The 18027-nt window shown below is 39.1% G+C and overlaps 1 protein-coding gene and 2 non-coding genes across 3 annotated transcripts; all 3 read left to right on the top strand.

The window, feature by feature from the left end:
- The first annotated feature begins 3429 nt into the window (after nucleotides 1-3429).
- Nucleotides 3430-11758, top strand: LOC127360921 (uncharacterized). Its single transcript, XM_051395310.1, has 11 exons — nucleotides 3430-3506; nucleotides 3886-3997; nucleotides 4339-4430; nucleotides 4518-4571; nucleotides 4715-4768; nucleotides 4871-4924; nucleotides 5535-5594; nucleotides 5690-5749; nucleotides 5841-5903; nucleotides 6140-6378; nucleotides 11386-11758. The coding sequence occupies exons 1-11, from the start codon at nucleotides 3449-3451 to the stop codon at nucleotides 11437-11439; spliced, it is 900 nt and encodes a 299-aa protein (XP_051251270.1). The 5' UTR covers nucleotides 3430-3448; the 3' UTR covers nucleotides 11440-11758.
- Nucleotides 11759-12669: 911 nt separating this feature from the next.
- LOC127360924 (5S ribosomal RNA) lies at nucleotides 12670-12788 on the top strand. Its single transcript, XR_007883968.1, has one exon. It is a non-coding gene; the product is annotated as a 5S ribosomal RNA (ribosomal RNA).
- Nucleotides 12789-13218: 430 nt separating this feature from the next.
- Nucleotides 13219-13337, top strand: LOC127360923 (5S ribosomal RNA). The gene has a single exon (XR_007883967.1). It is a non-coding gene; the product is annotated as a 5S ribosomal RNA (ribosomal RNA).
- Nucleotides 13338-18027: the final 4690 nt, after the last annotated feature.

An 18027-nucleotide genomic window follows, 5' to 3' on the forward strand; every position in this document is an offset into this window, starting at 1 on the left:
ATTATTCGTAGCTCATTATTCCGGGTCGCTACAGTATATTAGCGTTTTTAATAGTTACATAAGCAATGTTGTAACCAGCACCACCGCAAAGCTGTTCGTTTATTTATAATGGTGAACTAAGAAAACTAGCGTTAGCATGGAGCTAATCGCTAGCTAGTGTATGTAGACAGGATCAATTGGCTTTGCATGTAACGTTAGTAGTTCCGGAGTAACGTTAGAGCGGATAATGGTACGGAGACTTTTACTACAGTGTGGCATGTTGTAGGGGAATTTAGCCTGGGGAAACGGTGAAAACAAAATGCCTTTACTGAAAAGTCCCTCAACAGGGCTACCTGTAGTGTAGCTATAGTATAGCTGAACATTGCAACTGGGGAAATTATTTTTCTGTCTTTTTCTCTTTCTTGTTAAGATATTTTAAAATGTTTTGTAAGAGCCTGAATAATAAAATAATTTGGCTGATATATATTTTTATTGTTAGTTTATGCATTGTTTTTTATTTTTCTTTGTTTCCCTCTTTTTTCAGGGTTGTAACTTACAAGAGGACTTCAGAGGATTCACTGCAAGAAATACGCAAGTAATATAATATAGCAGCACCACCTCACTCTCTAGCTAAAATGACTTCTTATTGGGCCAAAAGACGTAGAGTCATCAGAACTGTAAGGGACATAGAGAAAGATATCCTTAAGGAATACGAGGAAACTCTGCATAATGAAAGTACAAATTTATACCCCTGTGTGAATAGGGAACCACCCTTCACAATCTCTCATGTTTGCTAACTAGATACACCGCCAGCTTCCCTTGTACACATGGAAAATGAGCATATAGATGGTAGTGTAGATGGCAATGATGAAGTTGAATCAGATTATGTACAAATGGAAAATGAGCATATAGATGGTAGTGTAGCTGGAAGTGATGGAGCTGAACCAGATTCTCACTCTGACAGTGAGGAGCATCAACCTAGTCAGGATCTGCTTATAAGGAGCCTAAGATATTGGGCAACATCCTACTCCATCAGTCTGGTTGCTTTGTCTGCTCTGCTGTCCATCTTAAAGCTATTTCACCCTAGGCTTCCTAAAGATGGAAGAACTCTGCTTGGAACACAATCTCATGTTGCAACCACTCAAATGCAAGGTGGCGAGTACTTTCATTTTGGATTGGTGCAAGGAATACTTTCACGATTGAAATGTCTGAGTTTACCAGTGAACCTCACAACTCTTACTTTACAGTTCAACATAGATGATCTCCCCCTCTTTAAGAGTTCAAGACTTCAATTCTGGCCTATACTTGCAATCCTAAAATGTGATTACACTAAGTCCCCATTTATTGTCGGTATATTTTGTGGTTTAAGCAAGCCAAAGTGCGTTGTTGAGTATCTGCAGCAATTTGTTAGTGACCTTAAAAATGTACTGGCTAACGGCATTTTTCATAAGGGTAAGCCATTGAATGTAGAGGTTTCCTCATTTGTGTGTGATGCTCCCGCCAGAGCCTATGTTAAGAATGTTAAGTCACATAATGGGTATTCAGGATGCGACAAGTGTGGTCAAGAGGGTGTGTGTAGGAACAAAATGACGTATCCTGAAACAAATGTCAGGCTCAGGACTGGCTCGAGTTATTGTGATATGATTGATGAGGAACATCACTTGAAACAGACACTCAGTCCTTTAACAGGGATTGTAAAGATGGTTTCTTCATTCCCAATAGATTATATGCATCTCTGTTGTCTTGGGTTGATGAGAAAACTGTTGAATATGTGGTCAAAGGGCAATCTAGCCACTAGGCTTCCTTCACAAACTGTTAACAGTATATCAAGCAAACTGCTGGTGTTACATTCCCACACCCCTGTTGAATTCAATCGCAAGCCAAGAGGTTTGAATGAGCTTGATTGTTGGAAAGCTACTGAGCTCCGATCCTTTATGTTATACTGGGGTCCTGTAGTTCTGAAGGATTGCCTTCCTAGTGAGCTTTATGACAATTTTATGTTATTTTCAGTGGCCATGTATTTGTTTTTGTCACCTGGACTTCATTGTCAAATGGTTGAATTTGCACATAGATCGATGATTTCCTTTGTCGAACACTTTGGACAGCTGTATGGTACGGATGAGATTGTGTTCACTGTTCAGCAGCTTATACATTTAGTTGATGAATACAAACAATTTGGACCTTTAGATAATGTTTCAGGATTCCCTTTTGAGAATTATCTTTATCCAAATAAAGCATCTTTTACGCAAGCCACACAAACCTCTACAACAGGTTGTCAAAAGGTTGTCAGAAATGCCACATGTTGAGCTTCCATTAGCAACAGATGAACCAGTCTTACAGAACATCCATACTGATGGTCCACTTCCTCGACATTTCAGTGTTGCTCTACAGTACACAAAGGTCTCCAGTAGTCGCTTTACCTTGTCTACAAAGCAGGGGGAGAATTGTATTGAGGTGGGAGATACAATTGCAATGTATTGTAAAACGTATTGTAAAACGAATTGCTTTTCTTCTAAGACATTGCTGCCAACAAAAACACCAAGATGCTTACGGAACTACTCATGGAGGTGAAGCAAATGTCACGGGACATTCAGTTTATAAAGACTGAAATCGCTAAATCCTCCATGAATATTCCTGGAGCAGGTCCTGCATCACAGAGAGAAACGCCTTTCCCCATTGTTCTGCCACTCGCCAATGAGGAGCAGTTTGATGAGGCTGAAGCTGCACTGAAGGAGGAAACAGTCCGTCGAATGATGGTGAACCATTTTTAGACTAAGTATTTTCTTACATTTATTGTCAGGAATTGTAGGTGTGGAGGCATTAAAGGGATAGTTAGAATTTTTTGACAAGAGGTTGTATTACATCCTTACAATCAGTGTCGGGCATCAGCAGTGATTTTTCCCTCACTGCGTCCTGTGAGTGGAGTTCTGGCCCGGTTTTGGCGTTGCAGAAAGTAGTTCCGGCTAGTTGCTGGGGTCATTGCAGTAGTGCAGAATATAGTCCAAGAAAAAGATGAGGTCTATGTGATATACAGAAAGTTCAGACACCAAGAATCATATTACACTTATCCCTGTGAGTCCTCATGCATAGGTACATATAAGGTTAGAGAGTTGTGTGATGGTATCTGCGTTAGTAAACTGTAAACTGTATTAAACGTAAATGTGTTCTGTATCCAGAGTCAGAGGGAAATAGCCTCATAGCTATTCCAATAGCTCATATGCAGTAGCATAGCAGGTTTATGACATCTAATGATTCATGAGTATTTTTAATTTTATTTTTTTATCATTTATATTCTATTCTAATTGAATTTATTGTACACAGAATGGAAAGTGAGGTGATGCTTTGGGCTATTGTACTATTTCCAAATGGCGGAACTGCAACAGTTCTTTCCAGCTGGTTCAATCCAAAGGAAAGTACATTGTCCGGGCCCCCAAAAAACATGAATTATTCAAAGGCCCTTAAAGAAAACATGATGCCCCGTAAAGGATGGACCACGTATGAGAAAGTTCGGCTCTTAATTACTTGTGGTAAGTAGTCACTGCAGCACTATTGTCTGATGTAAATTATTCCATATCTAAGCTTGTCAATCTCATTTGTGACAGAATGAATGGCATTACTTTTATATCTGTCACAAATAGGACTAGTCAATCAGGTTAATTGAAGTGGCAACCTTGATGCCATTTTGTTCTCCTTTCTGGTATCTAAGGAGAACCATTAATTGTGGGGGTATTGGGGTAGAGTATATAAGATATATTGGTAGTTATTTCCTCATTTGGCAGATGGTAACTAAACAGATATGTATTTGAATTAAAATCTGATTGCCATTTGCAAAACCCTGTTTATATTACATTGTTTATCATACTTCTTAAAAATGGCATACTGTATTTTCTGCCTGTTCTTTTACAGACTCATTTGAAAAGGCCAAGCAACATGAAGAAATGTATGTCACTACTGGATGTCTGACCACTGATTTGGAATCAGAGGAGGAAGCAGATGTACGTCGGAAAAGAAGAACAAGGTACAGTTGAATTCCTCAACCAAATGTGCTTCGTAAATTAGCCTACACCTAGACGCCGCTGCCATGTGGTGAGTGTCAAACCTGAGATTATGAGGTCAGGGTTCAATCTCCGGCCGAGTCATAACAAAGGCTCGAACCTGCTTGGCACTCAGCTTTGAGGGTTGGATTGGATGTCTGTCCCGTGTCATGTCTATGTGTACTTGTATGTCAATCCGCCCTATTTCACAGAAACGGGCGATGGGCTCCTGACCCGAGAACAGTGTCCATCTCAAGGCTTGCTCATTTAATGTAATTATAATTAAAATTTTAATTGCTGGGAATGTTTAATTTTTATTTTCAAGGCCAAATCCTTTGTACATGGAGTCAGATGGGGAGCCAGAAACCAGCAGTGTTAAGAGGAAATTTGCCAAGCCACCTGCTATTCACTTTCCAGGTACAGTGGTGACACTGTCAGTTATGACACTACACTACAACTACTTTAAGTATTGCCATGTATAATTCTACTTATTTGTTAATACAGTGCTGCCAGAATCCAACCAGTACCCCTCTCTACCAACCCCAGATGCAAGCAGTGGTATGTCATTGCTTATTACAATGGCATGCAAGCTTTAATTTACAAGCCTTTAGTTCCTCTGTCAATACATGCAAACATATCAGTCATGTGATATGTGTTGTAAAGTTACAGCTCTATTCCTGTCTTGTGTTCCCTTCTTTTAGCCTCTGGAGGAAACTACTCAGAGGATGTTCAGTCATTTGACCAGCCTAATAATGGTAAGTGAACCACTTCACGTAACCTCAGGGTGGACAGATTTTAAATGTGCTTTGTCTGAGTTATAGCAATCATAGTTTATGTTTTGTGTTCTCTCATTTTAGGCTTTTGTGGAAACATCTTGGCAGAGCTAGAGTCAACAGACCTCTGTAATGATGGTAAGTAGACAAATAGGCTACATATGGCTATGTGATGCCCTCAGCCACTCTTATTGTGTCTAAAGTCTGTTTATTTAGTGTCTCCCTATCTTGTAAAGAGCTGTTTGCGTTGGCACGATATCATAAGTTATTTTACCTTGACTAATTAGGTTTATTTGAATCGATTTTAGGAGGGCACCATACTGGACAAGTAAGGAATGGTATGTCCATTGTCCCTGTGTCAAGAGGCTTTTGATACATTTGTGATTATTTAATTAGCTATCACTCAATAGTTGCTGTGCCTTTGCTATCGCGCCATGAGATACAGTACTGTGACTATAAAAAAAGCCTGAAATATTTGAACTTCTAGCTCCTGCCACTCTATATAAACTTTAAAACATATAAAAAGTCTTGATAAATTGTATCAATCACCACCCCCAGGGCTATAAAGGTGAGTTAACTAACAAATTCTCATCACATTTCTTTAACACCAGACATGCCAACCAATCTCGAATGATGCCATTCGATGGCCAATCAATCGGCATCCTTAGTTGCTATATGGTGCTCATTCATAACAACTTTGATAGTGCTTATTTACCTTATTTTGTTATTTCTGTCTGTATGTCTCTAGGTATGCCAATGTATAACTCAAGCCCCTACCACATTGTGCCATCAGAGCAAGCAAGGAATGGTATGTATTTCTCATCTTAAATGTAGAAATGTTGTCTGTGCAAAATTCCACAAATCATGTTCAACTTAATTAACGATGTGTGTCATTTCTTTTAGACATCAGTCCCAGCTATGCAAATGGCTCCACATCAGCTGAGTTCAGATCCCCTGGCCCGGGTAAAGATAGCTATATGCCCAATGACCCCCCAATACACAATGACCTAATGTGCAATGCCATGTGTGATGCCATGTTGTCGGTTTGTTAAAGGTTCAGCTCCAGATACACCACGGGGAAGATTCCATGGAAGGGAGCCCAGCCAAATGTTGCAAGGCAAGTATCATTTTCTGATCAACTTCTTAACCTTACTGATGCCATCTGAACTGAGAAACATGTCCCTTGTGACATGACTGTCTTTGTTAGGCTTAACATTTAAGTGCTTAATGGTTACTACAAGTTAGGGGTGCAAACATCAGTGATTCATCAGTTGCTTAGTGTCATTCTAAATGATTGAAAATGGACAATCTATCCTTGAAATGTATTGTAAAACGAATTGCTTTTCTTCTAAGACATTGCTGCCAACAAAAACACCAAGATGCTTACGGAACTACTCATGGAGGTGAAGCAAATGTCACGGGACATTCAGTTTATAAAGACTGAAATCGCTAAATCCTCCATGAATATTCCTAGAGCAGGTCCTGCATCATGGAGAGAAACGCCCTTCCCCATTGTTCTGCCACTTGCCAATGAGGAGCAGTTTGATGAGGCTGAAGCTGCACTGAAGGAGGAAACAGTCCGTCGAATGATGGTGAACCATTTTTAGACTAAGTATTTTCTTACATTTATTGTCAGGAATTGTAGGTGTGGAGGCATTAAAGGGATAGTTAGAATTTTTTGACAAGAGGTTGTAATACATCCTTACAATCAGTGTCGGGCATCAGCAGTGATTTTTCCCTCACTGCGTCCTGTGAGTGGAGTTCTGGCCCGGTTTTGGCGTTGCAGAAAGTAGTTCCGGCTAGTTGCTGGGGTCACAGAGATAAAGTAAATAAATAATAAAAAAATAATATGCATTCAAAAGAGTAATACATTTGCATCACGAATTGTTGGCCGTAAAAAAGTCCGACCTCACAGGGCATTATCACACTAATTTACAAGAACAAGGGGGAAAGGAACAAAATAGAGAATTACAGACCAATAAGTTTATTAAATACCGGCTACAAAATACTCTCAAAAATAATTGCAAATAGGATCAAGGAGGTGGTGGGGTCAATCATTAGCAATTCACAGGCATACAGTATACCAGGCAGGGACATTGCAGACACGATAGGGACAGTTAGAGACATGGTGGAAATAATGAACTCACAAGGTGGCATCTTAGTGGGCATAGACATGGAGAAGGCCTTTGACGGAGTGGATCATGGTTTTTTGTGGGACACATTGCGTAAGTTTGGTTTTGGGGAGAATATCATTGGGTGGATTAAGTTATTGTATGTAAAGGGCACGAGTAGGGTAAAATGTAACGGCTCACTTACAGGGGAGATTCCACTGGAGAGGTCGGTGAGGCAGGGGTGTCCGATGTCTTCATTGTTATATAGTATTGTCGTGGAGCCTCTGGCCATCCAAATAAAAATAAACGCTGGGGTCAAAGGTGTCCACACACCTGCCGGACAAGCAGTAAAAATAGTGCAGTATGCGGATGATTTAAACTTTGTGGTGGCTGATAGCAACAGCGTCGACTGTGCCCTAGAGTGTCTCAACACTGTAAACCCAGATAAGTTGAGTTTACTTAAAAAATTTTAGGAAACCGGTTGCCTTAAAAAAATTAAGTAATGTTTTATGAAAATTTTAAGTTCAATGCACTTACCTCCAAGTTGATTTAACTTAAAATCATTTGTAATATTTATTTCATTGCTCATTTGTTCCACTTAAAATTGAAAGCCCAATGCACTAACCTCCAAGTTGATTTCACTTGAAATCACTTGTAATGTTAATTGCTTTACCCAATTACTCCACCTAGTATCTTAATTGTAAAAAACAAAATTACATTTCATTAAACTGTTTTAAACCAGAAATTCTAAATTAAGAAAATAAAAAGCAAAACACAAAAGTACATTCTTTTCAAGTTTTATTTTAACTTGGGGCACAGGAAACATTTTTAAACCATATTATTTGTTCTTGGTTGAGCCTGGCGGTGTATAACATATTTTAGAAGGCAAAGAAGCCTCTTCTCTGTTAACTTCTGCTGCTCTCTACATGCACAAATTGGAAAGTGGAACCACAACTTTAGCTTTGATGTGCACAATGCCAGTGTCTTCCATGCTCCCACTATGACAGGATTGCTGGAGCACTACAAGGACCCTAAGTCCTGCTAATAATAAAACCACAATAAAACCATAAAACATGCCTAGCAATACGGATGGAACCAAACTGCTAGATCAGTACAAATACCATCATCTGATCATCATCAGAAAGACACAAAGACAGTGGAAATACTTAAAAACATATCACAAACAGTGCAAAACAGTAAACATGGTATTTTAGACGTGCAACAACACCAAGCACTGATATTTGGAACAGTGGTATATTTTAAAACACTGTTTTAGACAGAGAGTTGATTTTTTAGTGTTTGGATTTTTGGTGCAAGCTCACCTCTGCCCAGGTTGAGAATTACCTGCTGAATGAACTGGAAGGTGTTTTTCATGCATTTAGGGTAATCTAAGTGCAAGGCGTAAATCAGTCCAAAAAGATCACAGAAGGCCTGTGGTAGGTTGGCCAGCTCCTCCATGATCACAACCCCCTCCAACACGATGCCTACTGTGGATGGGTTGAACTGAGGATTTTCGTCAATGCAGAAGGTTCCCACTGGCATCTGACTGTACAAGTCCTTGTCACTTGCGTCCTGACAGAAAGAAACAGACAAGGACAATAAATATAACTTCTCAAACTAACAAAACACAACAAAGTTAGCCATTAGCAACTAGTAAACACGGCTTCCTCCGCCTCCTATGTCACATCTGCCTTCTTCTTCGCTCGGCAAAGTAGCGGCGAATCGCTACTGTGCAGCGGAAGATGTCAGCCTCCGTGTAGGGGGACCCGAGGTATATGTACACAGTACGAAATCTGAAGTAATAAAAATGTAACGACTTGTTTCATAGGGTGACTATATAGCACTAACAACATAGTTATATGTATTATTTACATTTCTGTTAATAAATCACCATAAATATTACACACTGGACCTTTAATCACTAAAAAAAACAATGCACCTGCATCATTTACAACAAATGTAGTTACTTACAGGGAAGGTTTTGAAGAATTCAAAAGGATCGTCCCTGAAGATGACTGGCAGTCCCCGAAGACAAAGGCACCTTATGTCTGTTGGCTGCGTGGTCTGCAAGATAGTGGACATAACTAAATCACATATAGTTATGAAATACATTCATTGACTTCCCCACAGATTTTAATTACTTTAAGGGCTGTCAAAGTAACATGTTAAATTAATTATAGAAAAAATAACTCTAGCAAGTGGAAATATCCATATTACTGGTTAAAACAACATTTTTACTGCTCACAAACAGCCACTGCAGCTAAATCTATGGACTATGTAGAGAAAATGTCTTTAACTGGTTAAAATGTTGTTGTTTTCTCTACTCTGGAGCTAAAATGTGGCGAATGTTAGCATATAATGTAAGCTGGTTAAAACAACATTTTTCACCACTCAAACAGCCAACTAACACACAGTGCCAACTTTAAAATCAAATATTAAAACACAGTGTGGTCGCTCACTCACCAGATTCAGTCGTCCTGTCGCAGCACACATCGACTCGATAGGCCAACCGGGGCGCAACAGGTGAACACAAATGCGGGAGATGTAACAGAAATGCTGCATTCAAGTGCTGCCAGAATAATCGGAAAAATTAATTTGAACTTCAAATTAATATAACCTATACATTTTGCTTAGATATAACGTGCAATAGAATATTAAAGTTAATTGCTGTCCATGTAGAGTGACTATAGCACAAACCCTGATAATAAGTCACTATTTTTGTGGTTTTAGGGAATGTAGATTACTCATGCAGCAACAAGTCTGGGACAAAATAAAGCTTTAAACCGTCTCAGCACGTTTGAGAACGTGAATCTCCACTGGTATGATATCAATGTCTTTGTAACACTCTGAAAAATATTAAAATACAACACATCTGTTTTGTAGCATCCATGCTGTTCCCACATTATTTCCCACAAAGTCGGAAAAATTACTTCCCAACTCAGAAATGCCGAAACTTCCAATACAAATGAATGCAGCACTAATCATCAAGATTCAAATTCTGTTGTGACGGGAAATAAAGAGGCGTGGTCATGACCAAAACTTATGAATTCCAGCCCATTAAACTTAAAATTATTCACACATTATATTGCTATCAAATGTAAGTATATTCTACTTCTAATTAGTAGAATATACTTACATTTGATAGTAATGCAATCAAACTTAAATGTATTGATTACATTGTACTTGATTGTTTGATTAGATAGGAAATCCGCGCTAACAGTGAAGATTTACGAAGAGGGGGCAGGGGCAAAAGTGAATAAAACAAAATCTGAAATCATGTTCTGCGGGAAGCAGAGCATGGTCACAAATAAGTGGGGTTTTAGGGAGATTAAAAGCGGAAAAAAAATTCTTGGCATATTTTTTTCGAAAGAATAGAGAAAAAGCAAGGGATAGGACATGGGAGGAAACAGCACAAAAGGTGAAAAACAAGATTAGCAAGGTTACTAACAAGGTAGTAATTTCTAATGCTCTAATACTGTCCAAAATTAATCACGTTTTGGGAAACTGTGAGTTGCCGATTTGGGCACTAAATTCGCTAAATAGTGCTATTTCCTCTTTTCCGTGGAGGAATAAAGGAAATTCAATTGCTCACAGAGTGTTACTTGCTAAGAAAAGGGAGGGGGGCTTAGGCTTGATTGATATAAGTGCCAAAAGAGATGCACTGAGGCTAAAATTAATTAGCAGATTTTTGGATTCGACCCGGCTGTCCCCCTGGATGGACTGGCTGGCAGGCCACCTGTCTGAGTACGGTGAGAGGAGTGTGTACAACTTCTGTGTCTCCTCTCCCAGAAAGGACTATGGTGGTCTGCCGGGGTTCTACCAGGAGGTATTAGAGGCATGGGGTAAGATTCTGCCCCACCTCAAGCCAGAGTGCAGCAGAAAAGAGCATGTTTTGCAGCTACCTTTCCTCTCAAACCCAACTTTTTTTATGGGGTGGAAGATGTATGTTGAGCAAGTGTCTGACGGCGGCTGGTCTCACTAAAGTGGGACAGGTGGTTGGAAGCACTGGTGATTTTGATATTGTAAAAGTATGGATGGAAATGAAAAAAAAGAAGATTTTGTTTAGAAGGAAGCATGTGGCCAAACTGGGCTACAAGTTTCAAGAAAGTTTGCTGCCTGAGTGGCTGAGCCTACTCAGGAGCAATAGCGATAAGATGCAGGGCGATGCCTTGGGGTTCCTCCTGTGCCTTAAAAACCCACCTGTAAATGTAATATCCGTCAAAACTAGAGACTGGTACAATATCCTGTTAGCAAAAATTTCACAAACATTGGGAGACATTTTTTCCCACTCGATCAATCAACATCATCTGGAAAAACATAGATATCCCATTCGCAACTGCCAATTCATTTCATTTAGACTTTAATATTAGGCACAGGAGGATCTTCACAGGCATCGTCCTGCATCAGATCGCAAAAAATGTGTATAGCAGGATATGCTGTGTGTGGGGAGGGGGAGGAGAATCTTGAACACCTCTTTCTCTATTGCAGCGCACACACCGGGCTGTGGGAGAAAGTTCGACAGCTTTTAGAGTCACACTGTAACTTCAGTACTAGCAATGGCAGTGGGCTAGATTGTTTGGACTAAATCAAAACCACAATACCTACAATAAGAACTTCATAAACATGGTCCTTGCTTTCGCAAGGAAAGCAGCATGGAATGTGAGAAACTGCACTACATGAACAGAAAATCTGCAACAGCCAAATACTATTTACAAACTCTCTGAAAGCGCATCTAAGGCTGTTGCATGGAAGGAAGGACGTATGGACAAAGAGTGCATTATACTCAAGACATTCACTGTTTAAAGAGCATGGGGAGGGCAAGGAGAGCCGATTGGAGTTTGCTTTTAAAAAAAAAAAAAAAAAAAATATTAGGAAAATTGTATCACTTTGTAATATCTTGTTTATTGTTATTTAGTTTGTTTTATTTTGTTCTATATGTTTATTTTAATTAAAAGATTTTGTTTTTTTTATTTGAATCAATTTGGTTGATTTATTTACTTTGTTTGATTTATGTGTTTTAGGTTCTTAATCTAATTCATTTGTTTATATTATTTGTTTGACTTTTTCAGCTTTTTTGTTCATTTTATTTGATTTTGGTTTTGGATTTGTTTCTTTGATTAGTTTATCTGTTCTAATGTAATTTATTTTTAGTTCACTCTAGGTCTAAGTGTTTCATTTGTGTATATTTGTATATAAGAGTTAATGTTTAAAGTGTATTTGTATTTTCAATAATAAAAGATAAAAAAAAAAAAAAAAGGCGCCCGATCTCGTCCGATCTACTTGGATGGGAGACCGCCTGGGAATACCAGGTGCTGTAAGCCTTTTCATTTCTCTTAGCAAACAGCAGAGGCTGCTGCTTCTTCACTGTACACAGAACGTTGTTCAGATATTTTTTCCACTGTTGTTGTATAATATTTAAGCTTTCCGTCTAGATGGAATTCATTTGATTCTACTATTGTTATTATCATTATCATTGTTGTTGTTGTTTTTGTTGTTGTTGTTGTTATCACTTGTCCACTGCAGGATAATATCTAAACTTCATTCATGAGGACATGTTGAATTTTTGTCCTGCACACCCTGTTAAGGAATTGATTTCGTGGGACCTGATTTTGGGAGAGTTCAAGTCAGTAAATGCATGAATTAATACAGAACTAAGTTGGTCATCAAATTGTAAGTACATAAATAAACGTCTTGAATGGACTCTAATCCCACAGACAAACAGAACATGGTGTAACAGCGTCTTTAAAAGGTCCATTTGCAGGTGAAGCTCTCGCTTACGGCCATACCACCCTGAACGCGCCCGATCTCGTCTGATCTAGGAAGCTAAGCAGGGTCGGGCCTGGTTAATACTTGGATGGGAGACCGCCTGGGAATACCAGGTGCTGTAAGCCTTTTCATTTCTCTTAGCAAACAGCAGAGGCTGCTGCTTCTTCACTGTACACAGAACGTTCAGATATTTTTTCCACTGTTGTATAATATTTAAGCTTTCCGTCTAGATGGAATTCATTTGATTCTACTATTGTTATTATCATTGTTGTTGTTGTTGTTGTTGTTATCACTTGTCCACTGCAGGATAATATCTAAACTTCATTCATGAGGACATGTTGAATTTTTGTCCTGCACACCCTGTTAATGAATTGATTTCGTGGGACCTGATTTTGGGAGAGCTCAAGTCAGTAAATGCATGAATTAATACAGAACTAAGTTGGTCATCAAATCGTAAGTACATAAATAAACGTCTTGAATGGACTCCTATTCCACAGACAAACAGAACATGGTGTAACAACGTCTTTAAAAGGTCCATTTGCAGGTGAAGCTCTCGCTTACGGCCATACCACCCTGAACGCGCCCGATCTCGTCCGATCTCGGAAGCTAAGCAGGGTCGGGCCTGGTTAGTACTTGGGTGGGAGACCGCCTGGGAATACCAGGTGCTGTAAGCCTTTTCATTTCTCTTAGCAAACAGCAGAGGCTGCTGCTTCTTCACTGTACACAGAACGTTGTTCAGATATTTTTTCCACTGTTGTTGTATAATATTTAAGCTTTCCGTCTAGATGGAATTCATTTGATTCTACTATTGTTATTATCATTGTTGTTGTTGTTGTTATCACTTGTCCACTGCAGGATAATATCTAAACTTCATTCATGAGGACATGTTGAATTTTTGTCCTGCACACCCTGTTAATGAATTGATTTCGTGGGACCTGATTTTGGGAGAGTTCAAGTCACTAAATGCATGAATTAATACAGAACTAAGTTGGTCATCAAATCGTAAGTACATAAATAAACGTCTTGAATGGACTCTAATCCCACAGACAAACAGAACATGGTGTAACGTCTTTAAAAGGTCCATTTGCAGGTGAAGCTCTCGCTTACGGCCATACCACCCTGAATAGATGAGCTGAAAGGGCTAGTGATTGGGAGATGTATAATAGTAGGGGATTTTAATATTAAATGTAGCAGGTTAGATATAGGGAAGGGTGTAGTTTTCAGATGGGAAAAGTCGAGGGAGAGTTTATTAGACATTAAGGATAAGGGTTTAGTAGATGTGTGGAGATATGAGAATCCAGAGAGGAGGGAATTCACCAGGAGGCAAATGAGGGATGGAGTACTGAAACAAAGCAGGATAGACTTGGTTTTAACACAGGGAGAGAACATAAAACATATAGACAGAATAAGACATGAAATAAATTCACTGAGTGACCATGATGGGTTGAGGTTCAGGATTAAGGTAGGGAGAGAGGAGATAGGGGGAGGTATGTGGATTTTGAATGCAGGGTATATTGAAGAGGATGAATATAAACAACAGATTAAGGAGTTATTAGATTGGGAGAATGAGAAAATATAAGAATGCGTTGAAGACAATAGGGCAGATACTCAGATCGGGGAGATATGGGAGAAAGTGAAGAATAAGATTAAATCAATAAGCATTAGGTATAGTAAGAAAAGAAAAGTGAAAATGATGAGGAAAGAGAAGGAGTTGAGGGAAAGATTGAGGGTAGAGCTGAGTAAAGCAGAGAATGAAGAAGGTTACAGCATGGAGAATTATATAGAGGTAAAGATAGAACTACAGAGATATGAGGCAGAGAAATGTAGAGGTGCAATTTTACGGAGCAAGGCAAAATATGCGCTGGAGGGAGAAAGGTGTACAGCGTACTTTTTGGGCCTAGAAAAAAGCAAGCAAAGCAGGACATATATACACGAAATCAGAAATAAGGAGGGGGAGGTAGTAGCAGACTATGTGGCCATACTGGAGAGGGTGCAAGAGTTTTATGGGGAGTTATATAAGGGAGGTGGACTAGAGGAGGACAGTATAGTGGAGGTACTGGATAGTGTAGAAAGTAAGCTGAGTGTGGATGATAGTGAATGGTGTGACAGAGATATAAATAGGAAAGAGGTGATGGAGGCGATAGAGGGGCTGAATAGTGGGAAGAGTCCAGGGAGTGATGGGATAGGGATTGAATTTTATAAAGTATATAAGGAGCAGATGGCATCAATTTTAGTAGAGGCTTTTAGGGAGATTGAGAAAACAGGGATAGTGCAGGGTAGGATGGTAGAAGGTGTTATTACCTTAGTTTTTAAGAGGAAAGGGAATAAACTAGATCTGAAGAATTATAGGCCTATAAGTCTGCTGAATGTGGATTACAAAATTCTGGCCAAGGTGTTGGCTAACAGAATTAAACGAGTGATAGGGGGTATAATTAAAACATCTCAGAGTTACAGTATACCAGGTAGGGATATAGCTGACACAATAGCGACAGCTAGGGACACAATAGAATTCATGAAGAGAGACAGGGCAGGGGGAATAGTGCTAGCTATAGATTGGAACAAAGCGTTTGATAGGGTGGAGCATGAGTTTTTGTTTAAATTACTGGTGAGATTTGGGTTTGGAGAGAGATTGGTGGGGTGGGTGAGGAGGTTGTACAAGGGTGCAAGGAGCTATGTCAAAATAAATGGGGTACTGACTGACAGATTCGGCCTAGGGAGATCAATAAGGCAGGGATGTTCTCTATCGGCGTTGCTCTATGCCATTTCGTTAGAGCCCCTGGCCTTACTAATTAAAAACGATGAAAGAGTTCGGGGCATACAACTACCATCTGGGAGCATACATACAATAAACCAATATGCGGACGACACAACAATAACAGTGAGGGATGGGAACAGTGTGAAAAGGGTGCTAGAATTAGCAGAATTATATGGGAGGGCATCGGCCGCTAGAATAAATAAATAAAAATCTGAAATAATGTATATAGGCAATGTAGAGAGAGAGGAAGTAGGTTTAAGGGTGGATAGGTATATTAAAGTGTTGGGTATATATTTAGGTGTTGAAACTAAAGAGGCAACTGAGGCAACATGGACAGGAATTATCAACAAAATAAAAACTGTGTGTGAGAGGTGGAAGGCAAGGAAGCTTAGGTTAAAGGGAAAGGTCACAGTGGTTAATAGTTTGCTACTATCAGTCTGTGTGTATGTGTTGTCTGTATTAGAAATGCCAATATGGGTTAAAAATAACCTCAACAAAATTGTGTGTGATTTTATATGGGAGGGGAAGGGAGTTAAGATTGCACAGGGAACACTGGTGGGCAAAAGGTGTGAAGGAGGGCTGAATCTACTAGATATAGAAACAAAAAGGACAGCATTGAGGATTAAAATGGTGAAGAAATATATCGTGGGAAGATATAAATACGGGTGGATGGATTTTATGGAGAAATATATTGAAGATGTGAGTGGCATAGGACAGTATATGTGGTACATGGGCCTAAAACAGTCAATGACGATAAACATACCCGAATTTTATCGAGAGGTCTTAGAAGCCTGGAGGAGATTTCTACCTAAGATGCAATATGAATGTGAGAGCATTCAACCTTTGGTAAAACTGCCCGTTTTTAAATGAAAAAATTAAACACAATGGCAAAACATTATATGAGCCCAAATTCATAGAAGGAGGGATTAGACAAATAAAGGACATCATTTATGAGGTGATCCCAGGATTCCTAAGAAATAATTGTATATATGATCAGGTATGTGAGCTGGAGGGGATGGATAATAGAGAGAAAGTAAATAAAATATATGAAAAGATTAAAACAAGTATACCCTTAGAGTGGGCTAAGATCATCAAAAGTGAATGTGTGGTGAAGGGAGAGACAAGCATGCCTGAGTTATATGTGATGGAGAATGGGAAAAAGATTAAAATTGGAGAAATGAGTGTGAAGAAAGTATATAGATGGTTGATAGTGGATGTGATGAAGGAGCCGGCAGCTGAGAAAGTGTGGAGCAGAGTGTTTGTGGGTATGGATGTAAAGAAAATATGGTCAAATATGGGGATACGGTATAATAGTATAGAGTGTGAGAACAATGATTTCTTGATTAGACATAATAGGATTTATACAAATGTAGTGCTAAATAAGATTAATAAGGATGTAAATGTGATGTGTGATGTTTGTAAAAGTGGTCATGAGAGCTTTTTGCATTATTTTTTGGACTGTGGGGAGTTAGTTGATTTCTTTGAGTTTTTAAAAGAATTGTTGAAAGAAAACTGGGCTGCTGAGTTGGACTTGGAGGGAAGGTGGAAGACTTTGTTTTTGTTTGGTATGTTTGAAAAAAGAAAAGACGTTAATTTTTGTCTAATGAATTTTGTTTTGAGCCATGCTAGACTCGCTGTCGTCTACAGGAGGAACTATGCACACTTGGAGGGACGAAAAGTGAAAATAAAAATGTTGTTTAAATCAATCATGAAAAGAGTTGTGAACTTGATGTATAAGTATGCTGGGGAGGGGGCGGAAAATTTCTTTGTGAGTGGGAGTAAATTAATTTATGAAGGGGAGGGAGGGGAGATTTTGTTTAACTGGTGAAAAGACGGGGACATGCATTTTGAGCTGTATTTTCTGATTTAGTGGTACGTTTGTCCTATTTTTATTTGAATTGATTGACGGGAGGTTTTTCTGTGGGGAGGAAAAGAGAAGGGGATTAAGTTGCGTTTGTAAAGGATTTTATTTTCTCAAAGATGATGTGTGTAAGTAATACTCTGATATCTGTTGTTGTAAATTTGTGAATAGGAAATAATAAAAAGATGAAAAAAAAAGAACGCGCCCGATCTCATCCGATCTCGGAAGCTAAGCAGGGTCGGGCCTGGTTAGTACTTGGGTGGGAGAACGCCTGGGAATACCAGGTGCTGTAAGCCTTTTAATTTCTCTTAGCAAACAGCAGAGGCTGCTGCTTCTTCACTGTACACAGAACGTTGTTCAGATATTTTTTCCACTGTTGTTGTATAATATTTAAGCTTTCCGTCTAGATGGAATTCATTTGATTATACTATTGTTATTATCATTGTTGTTGTTGTTGTTATCACTTGTCCACTGCAGGATAATATCTAAACTTCATTCATGAGGACATGTTGAATTTTTCTCCTGCACACCCTGTTAAGGAATTGATTTCGTGGGACCTGATTTTGGGAGAGTTCAAGTCAGTAAATGCATGAATTAATACAGAACTAAGTTGGTCATCAAATCGTAAGTACATAAATAAACGTCTTGAATGGACTCTAATCCCACAGACAAACAGAACATGGTGTAACAACGTCTTTAAAAGGTCCATTTGCAGGTGAAGCTCTCGCTTACGGCCATACCACCCTGA

Source organism: Dicentrarchus labrax, unplaced genomic scaffold (assembly GCF_905237075.1).
Source record: "Dicentrarchus labrax unplaced genomic scaffold, dlabrax2021, whole genome shotgun sequence".
Classification (NCBI taxonomy): domain Eukaryota; kingdom Metazoa; phylum Chordata; class Actinopteri; family Moronidae; genus Dicentrarchus; species Dicentrarchus labrax.